At 40.5% G+C, this 20,985-nt stretch overlaps 1 protein-coding gene across 11 annotated transcripts in view; it reads left to right on the top strand.

The window, feature by feature from the left end:
- Positions 1-20,985, top strand: part of LOC135898863 (copper-transporting ATPase 1-like) — a 75,457-nt gene that overhangs the window by 14,051 nt on the left and 40,421 nt on the right. For all 11 annotated transcript variants that reach the window (XR_010563434.2, XR_010563432.2, XR_010563430.2 and 8 more), the window contains 7 exons: positions 7,441-7,602; positions 10,549-10,712; positions 13,102-13,263; positions 13,354-13,433; positions 17,665-17,833; positions 18,525-18,758; positions 20,601-20,741. Coding sequence is in view for 4 of the 11 variants with exons in the window: in XM_065428037.2 (XP_065284109.2) it covers positions 7,441-7,602; positions 10,549-10,712; positions 13,102-13,263; positions 13,354-13,433; positions 17,665-17,833; positions 18,525-18,758; positions 20,601-20,741 (1,112 nt within the window). In the remaining 7 variants the exon portion in view is untranslated. The remainder of the gene's footprint in view (positions 1-7,440; positions 7,603-10,548; positions 10,713-13,101; positions 13,264-13,353; positions 13,434-17,664; positions 17,834-18,524; positions 18,759-20,600; positions 20,742-20,985) is intronic.

Below are 20,985 nucleotides of genomic sequence, written 5' to 3'. Positions count from 1 at the left end.
TCAAAGCCATTCAGGGTTTCACCATTTTTCATCTCTGTAGCCCCCGCACATTTTACATTCAAGTTGAGTCCCATGGTTGCAAATTTCTTTATTTTTTTCCCCATGCAGTTTTTACCTTATCTGTGTTCTCTGGGGCTTGAGTTCAAAGTTAAGATTTTGTAGGAGCAGTGCTTAGACAAAGCACATGAAAAACACACTTTACCTGTGCTCCATTGAAGTTCTGGTTCTACTAAATCTGAACTATGCTACACCAATGCTCCAAAGTTTTTACCCTACTGAGCTCAGAGCGCTACTCCAGCTGATTTCGTGGTACAACTGGTTTAAAATAGTCATTAATGCAGTTATGCAGTTCGGAGAAGCAGCTTTGTTGCCTTCATCCTAAGTCTATTATTGTCACAAACAATGTGGTGCACTTTTAAAGGGAACATCTAATCAGTATTCAATCTAGTCTAACTTTAACCTGTTATCAACTTCATCAAAAACAGTGTTTATGTGATACGTAGTCATCTAATTAGTATTCATTATAGCATAACTACATATCAACTTCACTGGAAAAAGTGTTTAATGACCTATATTTCTAAAAAAATAGGAGTTTTGAAATAATGCAATTTTTATGTTTTATTGACTCTGAATAGTTCAGAAAAATGACCTATGAATAGAATATTTCCAATTTCTTAACAAAGTGTAATATTAAAGGCTTAGTGAAGTCTGTTTGACAGGCTTATTTACATTATTTACATTAAATGATACATGTGATGATGTGAGCCGTTGGATGTGAGGCCAACTGAGGAGTTTGTAAATAATAAACGACTTTCAATTGTATGAGGAACTATTACAATGACAGTAGTGGAACAAAGAAACAGCATGTCACCTTATGCACATAGTCAAATGCTGTGTTTGTTGAAGGAGCTGAATGTAATACCACACTACCAATACATATTAACGATGAATGCGAACATGGTGAGATGTACCAAATAATAAGTTGCTTTACTCAAATCAAGACAATGAATTTGTAGGCTGCCAAAGGCAAGGTATGCCTCTTTAATGGCTGGGAACTACTGTTTCAGTCAAAATAGGTCTTGGAGTCTAATTGTGTTTTTTAGTGGGTCTCAGTAGGTTCCGATTGGACTTCATTGGAGGTTCAATTGGTTCCATTTGGTATTACGACAGTTCCAATGGGACATCGTTGGGGTTTGATATGCCAACTAGTCCGGATTGGACCCACTTGGAAGTCACTGGACGAGTAATCCTCTGAAACAATAATATAGTTGATAAAATTATAGCATAATTATAATGTTAGTAGAGAAAATTGAAAAATAGATACAAATACACCTGTACTCACTAGTGCAAGGAGGACAGGTAAGTATCATGGATAAGGGGTCAGTTTAAACACAAGACCACCAACTGTCATTAAGTAATTGCGCAAATAACCTCTCAAACATCTTTAGAGTCTAGTTGCAAACAATGTTCCCATAGATGAATAACTGCTGTGTGAGTAGCTTCCCAAAAACTCAAAATAAATGGTTGGCAAAAAAGAAAGATCAGAAGAAGGAAAAGAAAAGAAAAGCTACTGAAGAACTTGTGTGCCATAGACACATGTCACGGGGTCATTGCAAAGAAAATATCCCAAGTAGTAGCATAATGTAGTAGTGCTACATGACCACGCTGCCAAAAACACTATATGACAGACTACAACCAAACATCACAAATTTTCATGTAGGCCTTTGGCGAAAAACCGAAAGCAAAGCTTGCATTATCAATTTTGTTTATGCATTGCTCCAAAAACTTCCTTTACTTCTGATAATTAGCTATACTTTGTTTAGCAGATGGAGAACAATAACCAAACTTTAACAGTAGGTTGCTGTGAAATTGTTTGGTTAGTTTCGATTATTCAGTGATACCAAATACAGTGGGCTCTCATAAACGGAACCTCAAGGGACCAGGGAAATTGGTTCTGTTCATCAGGAGTTCCATTTACTGAGAGACATTGCAGAGAGCACTGCATGAATACAAAACCAACCAACCATGAGGAGGGTGTTTTATTTCAGTAGCAGTTCCGTCTAAGTTATTTCTGTTTATCGAGATTCCACTGTGGTTACTTTTCGAATATGGATAGTGTGTAATATTTGATTTGTATATATTATGTTCACCTGTCCCCAAATGTGAGTCTTCAAATTATATATATTTGTATTTCGGTGTGATCATTGAAGAGAAGCATTTAGCTTTACGTGTAGTTAAACATCTGCCTTGGAGCTTTACCAATTTTTCTTGCACCACTTCACGAGCCAAATTTTCCTTGCATGAATAGCACCTGACAGAGATCTCTTATAGTAAAGTTATGAATGGTAGGTGTCAGTGAAGAAAATTGCCATAGTATGTTCATACATGAGTAAGCTTCTCAAATGTAGTTTCTAGTTGTGTCCGTGTCGTAGTAAGGTTGTTATAAAATAGATACAATTACTCCAAACACCCTTCTAGACCCTTCTAGAGTTTTTGTTTTCTCTGCCTTCTTTTTTCATGTTGGTACCAATGAGTCCAATTGAAAGATCAATTTAGTCCAACTGTGATAAAGAAACCAATCGGTCCAATTAGAAATTCCAATGGTAGTTTTATCTTGCTGGAGTGCAGAACTGGCCTTGTCCTTCTCAACAGAGCGATAAATTGGGCTAGTTGGTTCATTGGGATCTCTGTTAAGAACATGCGGTTTTAAAAGTACTACATGAAGAAAAAAGACGGAAACATAAGTTGACAGGACAAAAGTACGCCCATGTGTTTGCTCACGAACTGCTTAATCGTGATGAGACTCCATTTGCATCTGTATTTCGCCTGTTTGTGTGCGAGGACCTTTTTTATACGTGATATTTGAACTGAAACAAATATTTGACAACTTTGAATTCGGATTGAATAGCAAGGACTATCTGATTCGTATTTGAAATTTTGAATATTCTTAAACCCCAAGCAAAAAACAATTGCCAAGGCCTTTTTGTCACAGGTCAGCTATAATCAGTCCCACCATACTAATCTGGTGTTTCTTTTAACAGTGGAGCACACTTAGGGTACTTTGTTCTCGGGTTTTATATATAGTGAAATTCGGAAGAGGGAGGGGCGTAAAAATGTGGTTGTTTTTTTAAAGAGAGGACACTGGGAAAAAATTGTGACTTCTGCTGTCCGGCAGCCTGAAATTTAGGATTTTTCTGGTAAATGTCGCAAACGATTAATACTAACCATAGTCTCCATTTCAACACGAACCTTGTACTTAAAAATGCAAAATCACTCATAGGAACTTGTATTGGCAACGAGAGCTGCTAGCAAGTCATGTAACGAGCTCATCTTTCTTTCTTTCTCTTTCTTATTATTTCTATAAAACCTAATACATTCATCAGGCCTGCCAAAGCCACATTGGGCTTGACTGGCAGAGCGTGACAGGCAGCGTACAAACTGTTACAATATCAAGAAAGAAAGAGAAAAAAAAGAAATACAGGGAAGTGATGAATGTATATACATACACTGATACATTGTACGCATTTATAATAGGGGTACGTTTACGCACATATACAAGGTTGAGAAGACATCTGGCGCGTACAAGTATCACCATGTCGCATGATTACTTTGCGTGGCACAAGATGAGTAGATGATTATAAATAACAAAATGAGTCAAAACCACAAATGCTTCAATGAAAGCTGTGCAGGAACAAACTTTCTGATCACATTTTTAATCAAAGCCACCCTCTAGACGTAATACAGGAGGAGGTAAGCGAGGCCTATTTCTTTACATGTTATAGCCGCTTAAATCCGCACGTTTTAGTGCTTTCTTGAGCTTGTATTTTGATGTTGACTGCAGCACGTTACGGGGTAAATAATTAAACAATGCAGGAACATAGTATTCGCGCATTCTCTTGCGGTATTTTGTTGCACAATGAGGTATTTGATAACGCCATTTTGGTCTAAGGCTACAGGGAGTTACATATGGTACTTTATAACGATTGTCCCAGAAATGTCTCAGGGCTATTGTGTGCAGTAGAACTGAAGAAAAATCTGGCATGGATAATGCCTTAAAAATGTCGGTGTTGCCTTCAAGACACAAATCATAACCTATAACTTTTAAAAGCAAAGGCGTTAGTGAGTTAATTCTTTTTTGATAACGAAGAGCACAATGTCCATAGGCAATAATTATGTATCGGACAGCACTGTAGCACAACGCATGCGCGGTGGTTTTCCTGACTGATATGGGCATGAGGTGACGGATTTTATAAAGTAAGCAAAGCACTGAGCGAATCCTCTGACAGACATAAGAAACATGAGAATTCCATGACAGATCGCTGTCAAAACGCAAACCGACATATTTTACGGCTGATGTGTATTCGATAGGATCGCAAGAACATGGATTGCAATGTGAATTATGTAATGTTATTTCCCTAGTCAAGTGTACTCTCTTTAATGGACTTCGAAAGCAGACAAGTTGTGTTTTTAATACGTTAATGTCGATTAAATTTGTGGTGAACCAGTCCATTGCCTTCGTTGCTGCTTCTTGTAAATGAGAAGCGGCATCAGAATATTGATTTCCATGAGAAACTAACACTGTATCGTCTGCATACTGAATATCTTAATGGGGACTGCCTTAGACAGATCATTAACGTAAATGTTAAATAGGAGAGGGCTTAATACTGAACCTTGTGGAACACCGGCTTTGATTGGAGAAGGGCTGCTGTGAAAGTTTTGAACTGAGACGTACTGAAACTGGTCCCGGAGAAAATTATCGAGAAGTGACAGAAACAAAGCACAAAATCCCATCATAGAAAGCTTCGTTAACAACAAGTCATGGCAGACACTGTCAAATGCCTTGCTTACGTCAAGAAACAATGCGCACGCTACCTGGTTAGTTTCGAAACAGAAGTTTAGGAAATCGGAAAAATCATCCAAAAGTGCCTGAGTGCCTTTGCCTTTTATAAAGCCATATTGCTGCGGTGATAACATGTTGTTAGTATCAAGGAAGCTATTCATAGTGAGCAGCATATGTTTCTCTAAAATTTGTGCTATGCAAGGTAAAACTGATATGAGGCGGTAGTTTTCAACATTGCCTCGAGATCTTTTCTTATAGAGTGGTATAATGATTGCCGTTTTCAGTCTGATTGGAATAAGGAAACCACATTAACGGAAACAGCAAATAGAGGTGGTTTTGGCGATCCCTTTACTTTGCTCTCTGCTCTTCTTTTACAAAGGGATGAAGTGCAAAAAGTAGTGCGCATGAGCATGCCTTGCAGGAGGTTCTGTGCTTTCTCTTATCTTAAAAGCCCTTGTTGACATGCATTATCATACATAGGGAGAATTTCTGTCGCCATCCTAAACCTTTCCTACTTTTCGTCTTTGTCTGTTTTCATGGTTTTCATGTTTTCATGGTGTTTTACTGGTTCCAATTATATCATCTTGCAACAGGATTAATAGAATGCCATCTAGAGGAAGCAGTCATCCCTTTTTTCGATGTAACGCAGTTACGTAAACATTCTCTCAATGGCACGGCTAAACGTTGGCACTGTGTTGATTCGTTTTCTAGCATATTCCCACCACTTATATGCATGCGGCATGTGATAAATGTGATGCAATGTGCCATTGTTGTATTCGTGCAAACATGACTATTAAATAAGACAACAAGCTTTCATTCATTCAAGGCCGGCACATATCATATTCAGGTACAATCATACCTCTTTATAACGAAAGTGAATATAATCAAATCATAGATATAACAAGGTACGTTAAAGTGCTCTTGAAATCTTTAAAGGATTTCATATTGCAATGTACAGGAATTCATGCAGTAATGTATATAATGAAGCAGTGTATATAACAAATCAGTTCTGGCTCCCCCTTCCACATTGTTATAGCGAGGTTTTACTGTACTAATACTGTTTACAGTACTAATACTGTACTACTGAGGTTTTGCTGTAAAGTTCACATACAGATTTTTGTCAATTAAAAACAAAAGTCTGTTTGTGTCTAGTTATTTCTTTTACATTTGCACTTATACAGTAAAATCTCGTTACTGTGAACACCACAGTAACATACTTTTCAGATTTACGATCTTTTTTTAAATATTGGAAAATATCTACAGAGGTTGTATAGCTACCTTAATTCTTCACAAGAAAAGCAGGAAGATACCTTTAAAGAACGGGGTCAGACAGGGAGACACAATCTCTCCAATGCTATTCACTGCGTGCTTGGAAGACGTATTTAAGCTATTAAACTAGGAAGGCTTAGGAGTAAAGATTGATGGCGAATATCTCAGCAACCTTCGGTTTGCCGAAGACATTGTTCTATTCAGCAACAATGCGGACGAGTTACAACAAATGATTGAGGACCTTAACAGAGAGAGTGTAAGAGTGGGGTTGAAGATTAATATGCAGAAGACAAAGATAATGATGAATAGTTGGGCAAAGGAACAAGAGTTCAGGATCGCCGGTTGGCCTCTAGAGTCTGTGAAAGAGTATGTTTACCTAGGTCACTTAATCACAGGCAACCCTGATCATGAGAAGGAAATTCATACAAGAATAAAAATGGGTTGGATCGCATACGGCAGACATTGTCAGCTCCTGACGGGAAGCTTACCATTATCATTGAAAAGGAAAGTGTACAATCAGTGAATTTCACCAGTGCTGACATATGGGGCAGAGACTTGGAGACTGACAAAAAAAGCTTGAGAACAAGTTAAGGACCGCGCAAGAAGTGATGGAACGAAGAATGCTAGGCATAATGTTAAGAGACAGAAAGAGAGCGGTTTGGATAGGTGAGCAAATGGGTATAGATGATACTCTAGTTGACATCAAGAGAAAAAAATGGAGCTCGGCAGGTCATGTAATGCGCCGGTTAGATAACCATTGGACCATTAGGGTGACAGAATGGGTACCAAGAGAAGGGAAATGCAGTCGAGGACAGCAGAAGACTAGGCGGAGGGATGAAAATAGGATATTCGCGGGTGCCAGTTGGAATCGGTTGGTGCAGGACAGGGATAATTGGAGATCGCAAGAGGGGCCTTCGTCCTGCGGTGGACATAAAACAGGCTGCTGCCGCCGCCGCCGCCGGTGCTGCTGCTGCTGCTGCTGCTGGACCGTACTAATAATAACATTAATACTGGTACTGTCTATCTTGACCATGTGCTTACAAAAGTTTAGCAGTGTTCATTAGATTTGGTAAGACCTGCATTTATTATTATTTTTTATGAAAGGGCGAACTTTGGGGAGAAATCGGATTTAACACGATTTTCATAAGTTTAGTTTGGGGTGTAAAAATTGGGAATCATCAAGTTCTACCTGGAAACGAAGTGCCTTAGCCATACCATACTTTGTTGGCTTGTTTTCTAGTTTTAGTTGCAAAGCAAGACTCATAGGCTACTTTATCAGGGCTCTCTTGTGTCTCTTGACACAACACTCTTGTGTTACTTCATATGTGCAGCTCCTGTTCCTGAACAGCCAGTGGCATCTCATGAGCCTTCTGGGAATAACAGAGAAGACCAGAGCAGTTTTGAAGATGGAGAGAAGTGCTTCCTGAGAGTGACCGGCATGACGTGTTCATCTTGTGTTGCTGCCATAGAGAAGCAGCTATTCAAAGTGAAAGGTCAGCCATTCAATTACTTGGGAAGATGTTGCAGTATCCCATTTGTTTTATTTCAACAGATTATTTAAACTTTATTGCACTTCAAACAGAAGTAACGGTTGTGTATTTTTCATCTGGCAGGTCATGGTTATTTATAGTTTATAGTCCATGTTCATGGTGAGACAACACTTGGTTAAGAAAGTAAAGCCTTTTGACCTCAGCCAGAGTTTTATACATAATTAGTCGGTCTGATTTACTTTTAATGTTCCCAAGTGATCCTGCTAAAGGAAAAGGTTTCTTAGCTTTATACAAATCTCTATATCAGCATTGTGACAATACAAACCACCTGTGACATCGCACAAATTATTTTGAACAATAGGCTCGGTATGTTGTCATCAGTTGCCAAAAAAAGAAAAGGAGGGAGTAGGGGTTGGGTGCGAGCTTCTTAAATTCATGTTTAAGTTAACCCCTTATTGCATGTTGTGTCATGTATGATACACATAGAACTTCTAGCATAACAGAATCGAAAAGAAAGAAAATCTTGCATATTCACTCAGAATCTGTCCACTCTAGCATGGAATACATAGTGACTTTAGTACTGGAAATTATGTCTTAGTTAGTTTTTCTTTAAATGTGGTAAACATTCTGCATGTGTCAATATTGCGTGCACATTGTAATACAGTAGTACCAGAACATAAAATACTGTCTCCATTTTTCAATAACTGCAAAATGTTTGAGACAATTGAAAAGATCACACTTGGTTTGTGTTTTTTTCAATCAATCAATCAATCAATCAATCAATCAATCAATCAATCAATCAGTCAGTCAATCAATCAATCAAATGAACTTTTATTTATTCATGAGAAATATGGGGGTGACGGAAAGGAAGCCACTATCTGCAGCTTGGCAACGCTCTGGCCCCCTACAAAGTCCAGTAGAAAGTGAGCTGCAGTACACTTCTAAATAAATGTGAATGGTAAACAGCTAAACATACTTATTGAAAAAAAGGTACACTTTGACCAAAGATGTACAAATAACCTATAATTTACGCAAACAAAGAGCAGAATGGGTTTTAATTTGTCATACAATGTGGGAATATCTGAAATACAGGGATCAAAATGAACTACAAAACTGTGAAAGAAGAATAAACAATCATAATAAATAAAAAAGGTTTAAAAAAGACATCTCGCAATATATAAGGTTGAAAAATCGGTGTCGTATCGAGCATGTGAAATCTGAAACGGAAAGGGGCAACGAAAACAGTTTACCATTTTTTCTCCCCATCGAAACTATATATATATTAGAAAGAAAAAAAAAAAAACCAGCCTTCGAGCTAGAAGGAATAAGACAGTCATTGACAAATACATGCGCTACAAGTACAATTGACAGCGTTCTGTGACTGCTGCAATAAATAATACACAGTGTTGCTGAAACTAAGCAAGCAGCAGGTGGCAAAATGGCTTGATGGGTATGTGAACTAAATCATATCTTGACCTGGTAAGAACAAATCCTGTCTCATACTTAAAATTCAGATGGTAGGTAATGCCTAGCATTGATAAAGCATAAAAAAGCTTTTCAATTTAGTTCTGACAAATACAACTTATAACCAGAAATTGATTTCATACTCGGAAAGTGGGTCATATTTTGTGCACTGTCAAACATAATTATAGTTTTAACCTCTAAGGAGCAGTTTTTTTTTACCTTTCAGTGGCATTCGGTGTGGTTGCTCGGTGGCTGTGGTGTTGTGCTGCTCAGCATGAGGTTGCAGGGTTAATTCCTGGCCATGGTGGCCACATTCAAATTGTGTCGAATGCAGAAAAAAACCATTTTTTTGTACCTTTATTTAGCTGAATTTCTACAAAAAAATATTATAGCTGTTAAAATTACTGCGAAACCCTTTACTCCTGTCACTACCCAGCATTGGGACATTAGGCTTCTAAAACAGATACCCTCCTGGCATGAGGGCCTTCAGTTAGGCAAAGTTGCAGAATGTGACCATAGGGAAGCATGTGCCTTGCACTTAAAGCTATTACAAGGAGAAGTGGGGTGTCGGTCATGTGTGCCATTATAGGCATAGACACTTTGTCCTCTGCTGATGCAATTGTGGACATTGCCACCGCTCATTTAGTATAAATTGCAAGCAAGATAGAACTGGAAGGAGAGAAAGCAGCAATGCTTTTTTGGTCACAGCACATGCCGAGCGTTTAATATTTTCGATGACCTTTCTCATGTAAGCTAAATTTTTTTTCTTAACATTTTAAAGCCATTTGTCGACTCTTGGCCAACGTCGTGCTGCATTAAACTGTTGGTTGCCGGCATTTAAAAATAGTTATACCTATCCTATCCTAGAGCTATTTGTCTGGCCCAGATCATAACTCACTGCATCTAAGTTTGTTGTGAGTGGTTGTCACTGTTTGCAAGATCGCCACCACAGATTTCTAGCCCTAAAAAAAAGTGTTTCTCTGCTTCCTTCTAGTAACATCAAAATAGTGATGTGATTGATCATTTTTGCTTAGTTTGGAAGTAGATCTGTGCTCCTAAGTTAGGTAATGCTGCTTGTGCCTGGTGGGTTGGTAATGTAAAACAGAACGTTGTTTATTAAAAGGTTTCTAGGCTGCTGGTTCTTCAAGACCCTAGCATGTTGTCATATTTTGTGCTGAAGTTTATGTGCAGTCACTCAGGAAAGCAATTTGCTGTTGCTGTGATTGAATATCATACCCTAAAGCTTGTGCTGCAAAATGTAGGTAGCTGCACTGGCTTTCTTGCTATTGTTGCTGTCTTTGTTGTGTGTCTGTGTACATTGCATGGGATTTGTAGCCGAAAGCCGCGCAACATACTGATTTTCACAGAGAGACTTATGTCGACCGCTTGCACATGGTGGGACTAAATTGTGTTACACAACCCTGTTGGCTATACTGATTTGCGGATTGTCTTCTGGTATCAAACACTGTCTGCATTGTCTTTCAGGAGTAAAATTTGCTCTGGTGGCCCTGTTGGCTCAGAAGGCAGAAGTCAGGTTTGACCCAGCACTAGTCCAACCTAATCAACTGGCAGAGCTGATCAATGACTTGGGATTTGAAGCATCTGTCCTTGAGGAATTGCACACTCTGCATGGTGAAGCTGAATTTGTGGTGTGTACTTTTGTGCCATTTCATCCTTGAAGATGTGCCACAATTAATGGGGCTGTCTCTCATGCCAGCTACTATGGCCAGAGTGGTAATGTGCTCTGGCTTAGGTGTAGCATACCACTTGAGATTGTGCAAAGGCTTGAGCACCCTCATACCCACCTTTCCACATTCTGGGTTTTCTGTTGTTGCATACCCATGTGATGCAATATTGGAATGAATGAACACAAACTGGGGGTCTTGACTAGATGCCAGGTACACCAGGTAGATGCCAGGTACACTGCTTGGATGTAAGGAAAAAATGAATACTATTATAAATTAGGCCGTTTACAAATCATCGCTGTTGCCTGTAGAAACAAACAAGGACTAAGAGGAAAAAATGCAGATGAGGTGAAGACTTAGTTTCATCTGCCTTCTTTCACTGGTGCTTGCTTGTTAAAACTGCTTGCCATAATGAAAATGTCCCTTTATCAAGTAATATGAAACAGATTTAAGGGCCTCCCTTTGTCATTTGCACTATTCTTGGAGGGCAGACCTAGTAAAAGGGCAACTGAAATTATTTTAATGCTTAATCTCATGTAAATGCCACAGTAGGTTGGAATTCAACATCAGAAGTGAGAATCAAAGTGCTTCTTCGGCACGATGAGAGATGAGTTGACTCTCCTTTCAGGAGCAATATATTTGAATGTCTTTGTGAAATTATTAGCTTTCACCGTAACCTTGAAAAAGAAGCTTAGATGCCTAAAGAATTGTCATTATATTGTACAGTGGGTATTTTGTTATCTGTCTTCTGAATCTGTGCCTGAAGGTTTTTCCCCCCCTCATAAAGCACCTTTGTTCCTCTTTTTTTTTTGCATTCTATCAGGGTTTTCTTGACGAAATAACTTGTGCAAATACGCAGATGGAAAGAGCTAGCAAACTGCGCGGCTACGATCTTCGCCAACGTGCTCCCGCACAGTAGCACTCTCCCCATCCATGATGGCACGGGTTTCGAATTATCGGTGGCGGTGCGGATATCAGTGTGAATTGGCGGGATGTGCCACATATTTCTTTCAATGCATTGTTGAACGGACCACGGCAGCTACATCGAATTATCCGAAATTTCTAATTAACGAGTTGTGAATTAACAAGCTTTTACTGTAAATAATACAGAGTTTTAGAACAGGGGCCCCAAAGAGCTTTGCGAGTGTTATCGTTGGGGCACAAAGGAGTGCAAAGTTTCAGAATAGGGCTTTGCATTCGCGAATAGCGTCTGGCACTGACAGCGCCACTATAGCATCAAAGAAAAAGTATTAGAAATAATTAATTAAAATATACCATTTTTTATAAGAATAGTAGTTTTGACTTCTGTGTATTTGCGTTTAAATACAATTTTGAGGTTATTCTGAAAGCAGCAAACAATTAGTGGCGCTCAGTTTTGAGTAACCAATGTGCCTTCACCAGCCAAGCTAAGCCATGTTAGGCCTACGAGTCATAAAATCCAAAATCAAATTTGGAATCAGCAGCGTCTTATGAATTAATCTTCATAACACAAGCTAGTTGAGAGAAAGCGATAACTGCAGTCACTTCTCCTAGCTTGCGAACTTCCCGCGTTACCACGAATTGAACCCACTTTGGTGCTAGGTTAGAGCCGTCGTTTTGATGGGTGCCGCCATGTTTGTTTACGCAAATCTTTTAGGGGAACTGTTGGGGCTCCCGCTAAATCAGTGAAATAGCATGCCCAATGCAAAACCCAAATGCAGTTTGCGTCTCGCGCATGCGCAGTGGCTTTGACGCTATTTCTTTGGGGCGCCAAAACGTTTGGGGCCCATATTCTAAAACTCTCCAATATAGGCATCGAATGTGTAAGTAACACTAAAATGGCACAATGTGGTTAAAACACAAACTTTTAACTGCACTACACAAGACATATGCAGTATAACATCTCTGTGCAAACATTGCTTGACAGCTGTTTCATTGAACATGCTGTGTTGCTAGTCTTGAAGCAGCAATATTTGCGAACATGAAACATTCCTCAAATTTTGGGTGGGCAGCTTTGGTACTTGTTTTCAAAAATCAGTAACTTAATAAGCTAATTAACATTATAGTCATCTGTTTTCATATGGCTAAATGGCAAAACTCCAAATGGCAACGCAGCTCGTTTATAGCTCTCCTGTTCTCTCAATCTTCTTCTCTTAAAACAAGTGTTACAGTTGTCAGTGGCATTTGCCTTGGAAGCTGGAGTGTTGTATTGTTTGACTGTGCCCACTTATGATAAAATTTACATGTTGGTGAAAGTTGTTCAATGTCTTTACCACGTCTTAACTGTTCAATAAACTGACAAAGTTTTTCTAAGCGAAGACAAAGAAATGTCACTTAGTAGTTCATCTGTAATGGCTTCTCCATGTTCTCTCAGATACGTGGCATGACCTGTGCCTCATGCGTTCACGCCATTGAGACCAACGTGTGCAAGCTTCCCGGTGTCGCCAGCGCATCGGTCAGTCTGGCGACGCAGAAGGGAAGGTTCTTTTTTGATCCTGAGCGGACAGGGCCACGCCAAATCTTGGAACGAATCAAGGTGAGCGAAGGAATGCGTCGACATGGCTAGAGTAATCTTTTTGACTGGTGTTTTCCTGCTGTGTCTTACTGCCCACCCCTTTTTCCGCAGGATTTGGGTTTCGATGCATATCCATTTACTGACCACAAGATGGATGCAAGCTACTTGAGTCAAAAGGAAGAAGTTAAAAAGTGAGATTTTCTTCAGCTCTCACATTCTCCGATGCTTTTCCTGCTGATAATGATGAGAGAGAAAGACTCTCAATAAGTCATGGAGAGGTTTGCATGCTACTCCAGATAGGTATGATAAAAAAAAATTGGTCTCCAATCCACGCTGTGAGGCTGATTGGACAGCGAAGCTGTAAACGACAACTGTAACTATTACCCATTGCGACGTAGCTTGAAATTATTCACATGGCGACATTTACATGCACTTGACCTATTGATTAAATAATCCTAAGACATTTCAACGGCCTGCGACTTAGCTTGTACTGCTACTTCATGCACCCACGAAGAGTCAGCTAGAGAGAAGAGACATGCATTTAACCACACATTCGTCACACCTCGTTTGCACTCTACTCTTCAGGAGTCCTCGCTATATGTGGCCTTCCCATAGCACTGTCACAACACAAATCAGTTGCAAGGTGGGTTCTTCTATTAGATACGAAAGCGTAGTTATGTCACTCCCTGCTTTGTATGCTACAGTTGCTGCTACCTGGCAACTGCGGCTTATGCAACCATAATCTCTACCAGGAATCGCTTACGATGAAATCCATGCATTAAGGCGAGCTTTTTGGTTCGTTTTTTTTTTCTTTCTTCCCCACGGCCGGCACCGCCACTGCCATGGATACGTGGAGGTGAGTACCAATTGCTGGTGCTGCAAGGAACCACGCGGCGCATGCCTTCTGTGTTTTTCCCTATGACCATGACAGACCCATCGAGAGGTAGCACTATGCACGTTCGCTGTAAAATTGGAATGATATGTGCAGTGCATGACATACATACACGGCACACACAAAACACATTACAACACCTAACCAAAGTATCTCATAGAGACCAGTGTCCCTGAGGAACTTCAAAAGTGCCTTTGCTGCACGAAATGCACAGGACGTGCGGACATCAAGCCTGTTTCTTATAGTTTAAATAGCCTTCAAGCGCAGATTAAGAGGGCTATATCTTCCCGTAAATTATATGCAGGGCACAGTTGTGACTTCATCAATCTAAGAATAAATAGGAAATGTTTAGTATTTGCAACATTTAGCTGGATTCAGTGTAAACATGCCCAATTGCACCTTTTAAGGCCACACGGAGCGGGAAACTCTCACATAGGAATATAAGTGCAAATATGTCCGTACCGCTATTCTGAGTCGGTCCAGACAGATAAAAAAACGTCACAAGAGTGGAGTTGATCCGTCACTCCTAGATGGAGGTATTGGCTGTAGCACTGTAGAATTATGTGCTGAATCAGGAGGACAGTCTGCATCCACATTGGCCACTACTCTGCAGTTAGAAGGTAGCCACTACAGAGAAACGCTGCACTGCATACCACAGGCTTCGGTGTGGAAGCATATGGTGTCGTTGGCACGTGGCAATTTTAGCGATAACAGGGCAGCTCGTGAGTCTGTAAAGGTGACACAGGAGCTCACTGGCTGCATTAGGATATAAGCGAAAGCTGCTCGCAGCGTGGTGAGCTCTCTGGCAATGGAAGGTGTCCTGTGGCTGAGGTCTGCGGTAGTAGCACCTGTTGATGGAATCCACACTGCTATGGTAGGTGAATCAGTTGTCACAGAGCCATCATTGCATATACGAGGACATTGTTCGTAGCAGCATGAGATGTGTAATAGTGTAAAATATACTTTCATGCTGGCATGTTTTTTGTTTGCATTATATATGCGTGGCACGGTTGTAGTGATAGACCGAGCAGAGAACTTTCAAGGAGGCGGTAAAGGCGGAAAGGGACTCTGGTAGAGAGGCAAAAGCAGGTCAATGACTTCAGAAATATATGTGCCAGAGAGAAGGGGTTCGGTGCCTCTGGCAACATATTGCGCACGAGCACGATTTAACTCATGCATTTGGAGAATTGGTAATGAGAGTCATCTAGCCTCTGGCTTCTGTTCATTGACCTGTTATTGATGTGTTCCGTGGGAGGCCAAGACATATCCTTAATATTTTCACTTGCATTGTTTCCAAGATCATTATGTTCATTCGGGAGAGGCTGTGTATATAGTAATGATTATACAGATAAGTAGTCCAATGCATTGCATACTAAATATATGACAACTGTCAACTACATTTTGTGATATTTATTCCTAATGAGTTACAGTTGCTTGATTGGCACTGGAGTGTTCTCAAAGCATGCTGCTGAAATGGTATTTAAATGAAATATTTTACCATAAGCAGGGTAATAGCATCAGAAATCTCGAAGATATAGTAAAAGCTGTGGAAGAATTTTGAACTGACCTGTGCAGTACCCAGAGGGGCCACGATACCTCCATTCAAAGCAGAAATGAACAGGTTACAGAGACTCCTACTATAACTAATGATGAGGTCAGAAAGGCCTTGCAAGACATAAAAAGTTGAAAATTGGCAAGAGAAGCTGGAATAACAGTAGATTTAATCAAAGAAGGAGGAGATATAATGCTTAGAAAACTGGCAGCTCTCTATACGAAGTGTCTATCGACTGCTAGGGTCCCAGAAAACTGGAAGAATGCAAACATTATACTAATCCACAAAAAGGGAGACGTTAAAGAATTGAAAAACTATAGGCCCATTAGCTTACTCCCACTATTATATAAAATATTCACCAAAATAATCTCGAATAGAATAAGGGCAATACTGATTTTTAGTCAACCAAGGAAACACGCTGGCTTCAGGAAGGAATACTACAGGGATATTACAGTAAACCTCTCTATATGGCTTTCATAGATTAGGAAAAGGCATTTGATTCAGTAGAGATACCAGCAGTCATAGAGGCATTGCGTAATCAAGGAGTATAGACTGCTTACATAAATACCTTGGAAAATATCTATGGAGATTCCACAGCCACCTTAATTCTCCACAAGAAAAGTAGGAAGATACCTATAAAGAAAGGGGTCAGAGAAGGAGACATAATCTCTGCAATGCTATTCACTGCATGCTTGGGAGAAGTATTCAAGCTATTAAACTAGGAAGGCTTAGGTGTAAGGATCGACGGCGAATATCTCAGCAACCTTTGATTTGCCGATGAAATTGTTCTATTCAGCAATTCTGCCGGTGAGTTGCAACAAATTATACAGGACCTTAACAGAAAGAGCGTAAGAGTGGGGTGGAAGATTAATGTGCAGAAGACAAAGATAATGATGAATAGCCGGGCAAGAGAACAAGAATTCAGGATTGCCAGTCAGCCTCTGGGGTCCGTGAAGGAGTACATTTACCTAGGTCAATTAATCTCGGCAAACCTTGATCATGAGAAGGAAATTCATAGAAGAATAAAAATGGGTTGGATCGCATACGACAGACATTGTCAGCTCCTGACTGGAAGCTTGCCATTATTAATCAAAAGGAAGGTGTACAATCAGTGCATTTTACCAGTGCTGACATGGGGCAGAGACTTGGAGACTGACAAAGAAGCTTGAGAACATGTTAAGGACCACGCAAGGAGCGATGGAACGAAGAATGCTAGACATTATGTTAAGAGACAGAAAGAGAGCGGTTTGGATCGGAGAGCAAATGTGTATAGACGATATTCTAGTTGACATCAAGAAAAAAAAAATAGAGCTGGGCAGGTCATGTAATGCGCAGGTTAGACAACTGTTGGACCACTAGGATTGCAGAATGGATACCAAGAGAAGGGAAACGCACTCGTGAACAGCAGAAGACTTAGGTGGAGCGATGAAATGAGGAAATTCATGAGTGCTTGTTCGAATCAGTTGACACAAGAGAGGGCTAATTGGAGATCGCAGGGAAAGGCCTTAGTTCTGCACTGGGCATAAAATAGGCTGATGATGATGAATATGAAGTGCAACATATTGCATTAGTCTCGAGCTGTCAACTTGGAGATCTACTTGTAATCTAACGGTATACCTATATCAAAATTATTTCCTCCCAAGTGCCTACTGCAATGAGTCAGTGATTACTGTTGCTGATTGCAAGGTAATCAGCAACAGGTTTGATTCCTACTAGACTCAGTTGGCATGTTGGTTGTGGTGCTATTGAAAATCCTCATGTACTTAGATTAAAGTGAACATTGAAGAAAACTATCTATTTATCGGAAAGTGGTTTTGGCACGTAAAACCCCATAATTTAGTTTAATGGAAGAAAACTATGTACTCAAAATAAATCTAGAGCTCTCCACTTTGATGTCCCTCATAATCCATTCCCCAGTGCACAAGTTTGGGAAATTAAACTTTATCAGTTAGTATACCTTTTTTACTCTCTTAAACAGGTGGAGAAATTCGTTCCTGCTCTCTCTGATGTTTGGTGTACCATCCATGCTGCTGATGATGTACTACATGATCCGGCGCATGGTTTACAAGCATGACAATGACTGCTGCATATTTCCAGGGCTTTCAGCTGAGAACTTCATTCTTTTTCTATTAGCTACCCCAGTCCAGGTCTGTATCACCAAACACTTGCTGGTTTTCGTCCATTCTTTTATGCACAAAAAACAGTGGTGGAATGTTGTACATGGTCACAGCATATATGCGTAATGTAATATGAATAAATAAAAGACTGCAAGTAAAATGTTTCTCCAATTCTTTATATTGTAGTAATGCACTTTCTTGGCTAACAGCTGAATTTATTGTTATGTGCATATGCTATTACAACATCTGTAATGTAGGTTTTGATTTTGTTACTTGCGTTGTATTGCTGTGTAATGTAAGGGATTAGCACCTTATGTTTGCTGTAACCTTGCAATTTTGGCTGTTTTCGTGTTGGTGCTCTGAAGCTCGTATTTTTTTATTTTTTTTCACAAGCCTAATGGTGGCAATACGGTGTGTTGCTACATTGCTTCAGTGCTAATCGCTTCAGTGCTAATCGCATTAATGTCGACATTAATCATGAGATGGGTTCTGCTGGAACATTTTAGACTAGCTACTGGCCATAGATGGCCTTGAAAAAAACAAGTCCACTTGCTGAAATGTGGGCTCCCGCTTTCACCTTGTTCCTGTTTTGCTCATCGTCTTGAATTTCCATCTCCAGCCTTCCCCCTGTTTTCCCTGGCCATAGATGTAGTATTTTATGAACAATCTCAAAATAATAGCTTCTGATGGAAAGCATTTTTTTCTGCTACTTTTATCACAGTTTGTTGGCGGCCGCTACTTTTACGTGCAAGCTTGGAAAGCTCTGTCCCATAGGGTTGCTAACATGGACGTGCTCATCATGCTGGCAACAAGCATCTCTTATTTCTACAGTGTCATGATTGTTGTGTACTTTATGATTGATGGTGCGGATCACAGCCCAAAGACTTTCTTCGAGACACCACCCATGCTGCTCATGTTCATATCACTGGGACGGTGGCTTGAGCATATTGCCAAGGTAAGAGTGTACCATTTGTCTCCCTTCCTCTCAGTTGTGTTGCACTTTTTCACCTGGCTACATTTTCTTCCGGGAATCTTAAAAGCAGAGCTAAATATCACCTTTAATATAATATTTAGTTTGTGTATAGCTAATGTTTTTAGAGATTTTCCATTGGTGGATTTAAACCAAAACAGTCTGAATGACAGCAAATGTACTACTAGGCAGAAAATGCAAACGCTTGAACAGGTATTACAACACACATCATACAAGAACTGTAGGTCAAAACTTCTTGATCACTTTTGCCTAGCATTGACAGGGCTTGGCAGGAAAGTGGCATTACAGTAAAACCTCGTTAAACCGTACCCGCTTAAACAGTAGTTTCATTATAAATGTAGTAAGGTCAAGTCCCCGACTCAGCGGCCGTTGAACACTATGTGTTAGTATCCACATAAACAGTACCAGCTCATGCGTACGTATTGGTTGACACGTAGTATTTCCACTTTTCATTGCGCAAACACGGTGGTGCGTCGTCTCCATCGGGTGGCCCGGCAGAACAACAAGCCTCAGAAATCAGCACAACGGCCTCCAAGCGCCCTCATGCTATTTCGGTTAAGCAGTACTACCATTTAGTACATACAGTCGAACCTCGATATATCGAACAGCGCGGTGATCGCAAAATAGTTCGATATAGCCAGAATTCGATATATAAAATCATGTGGAAAACGCATCAAAAACTAGCACAAATCAATCAATGAACCAATCGTGACGCGATAGATACTCACAAGAAGCTTCAAAGTATTTATTTCGTTCGCTAAAAGTACTGAAGCAGCATAGCCTGCTTCATATTGGCAACCACGTGCTTGACCACGGCAACCTCAACATAGTCCAACAGTCCACAAGAGGCAGTCCAGTGCCTTCTATTGCGCTGCAGTAGTGGCATACAACAGCCAAAGCAGCTACAGCCTCAGTTGCAGTCGGGAACGGGGCAACATCAGCTTTTGCTGGATCAGCCTCGGCAGTGTTAGGGTGGCTAGCCACCCTAGCAGCATCTTCGTTTGGCCGCTCAGCAGTCACTTCTGCCGCGATCTCCATGTCTGTTAACTCCGCCACTGTTTCGGTGCTGTTGTCACCGCCAACGAAGTCCTCAATGCACATGCCCGCCGTGCGCACGTGATCGAGGCGGCCGTGCCGGCTCAAAGCCGCTGCGTGTGTACGCCGCTACGTTCAAATGGCGCCCTCGGCGCAACCGATGTGGGCAGCTGTCGTACGCAGCAGTCTGGAATGCCCATCGCGCCGCCGCTATCTTTGAGAGTGTTGCGGGAAAGCTCGCCTCCTGTCAACAGAGCGCACTTAGTCTGGGGCGGCGAAGTTCGATATATCCATTTTACATCCGGCCCCATTCGAAATAAAAAATTTAAAATGCATGCGATTTTCCACGTGATATAGAAAGTATTCGATATACGCAATAATTCGATATATCCGTGTTTGATATATTGAGGTTTGACTACTTATTTCCAAGCTCCGGCCAACTACGGTTTAACAAGGTTTCACTGTATATGAGGAATGGCACTGCACGCTTCTTTGCCACCAGTTATTTGAAAATCATGTTTGAGAATGCCCTCAATAACATTGTTTAGTTAAAATGTAGTAGGCATTGCTTCTTTTCATCATACATGTAGACGGGCATGGCTTCTGAGGCTTGCAGAAGTTATCAAAGGCTACCTATCAACCTTTTGCCTGTGGGGCAATTGCAAGATTACTTGCAGTTTCTTGGTTACCTTCCACTTGCTTGCTCACTGAAGAGATCTGTCAGTTCAGCTGAGCTGTGTGGTGAAAATGTAGCTGTATATCTGCTTGTAGGGAAAGACATCGGCTGCACTTGCCAGGCTGATTTCACTGCAAGCTACGGAGGCAGTTCTTGTGGATGTGGATGCCCAGATGAATGTTACTGCTGAGCGAAACATCAGTGTAGAATTGGTCCAAAGAGGAGACGTGTTAAAGGCAAGCAATTTCTTTCTGCATGTTGCACTCATGTTTGTGCTAGCAGCATGCATTTGCATGCCAAGCAAATGAATGTGAGACAGAAATGTCTAGCCGGTTGCTTCGCTGTGCTGAATTTTTAGCCCTTGTTGCAGGAGACTTGTTTTTTACTGAATTTTTTTATGATTTGCTTGTTTCAGGGTAGAATTATATTGCCTCTTGCACTCCTTGCAGGAATGTAGATCTTTAGCAGAATGACAGGCTT

This window comes from Dermacentor albipictus, chromosome 3 (assembly GCF_038994185.2).
Source record: "Dermacentor albipictus isolate Rhodes 1998 colony chromosome 3, USDA_Dalb.pri_finalv2, whole genome shotgun sequence".
Taxonomy (NCBI): domain Eukaryota; kingdom Metazoa; phylum Arthropoda; class Arachnida; order Ixodida; family Ixodidae; genus Dermacentor; species Dermacentor albipictus.
The sequence above is the reverse complement of the archived record's forward strand: the minus strand, read 5'-3'. Positions and strand labels throughout refer to the sequence as shown.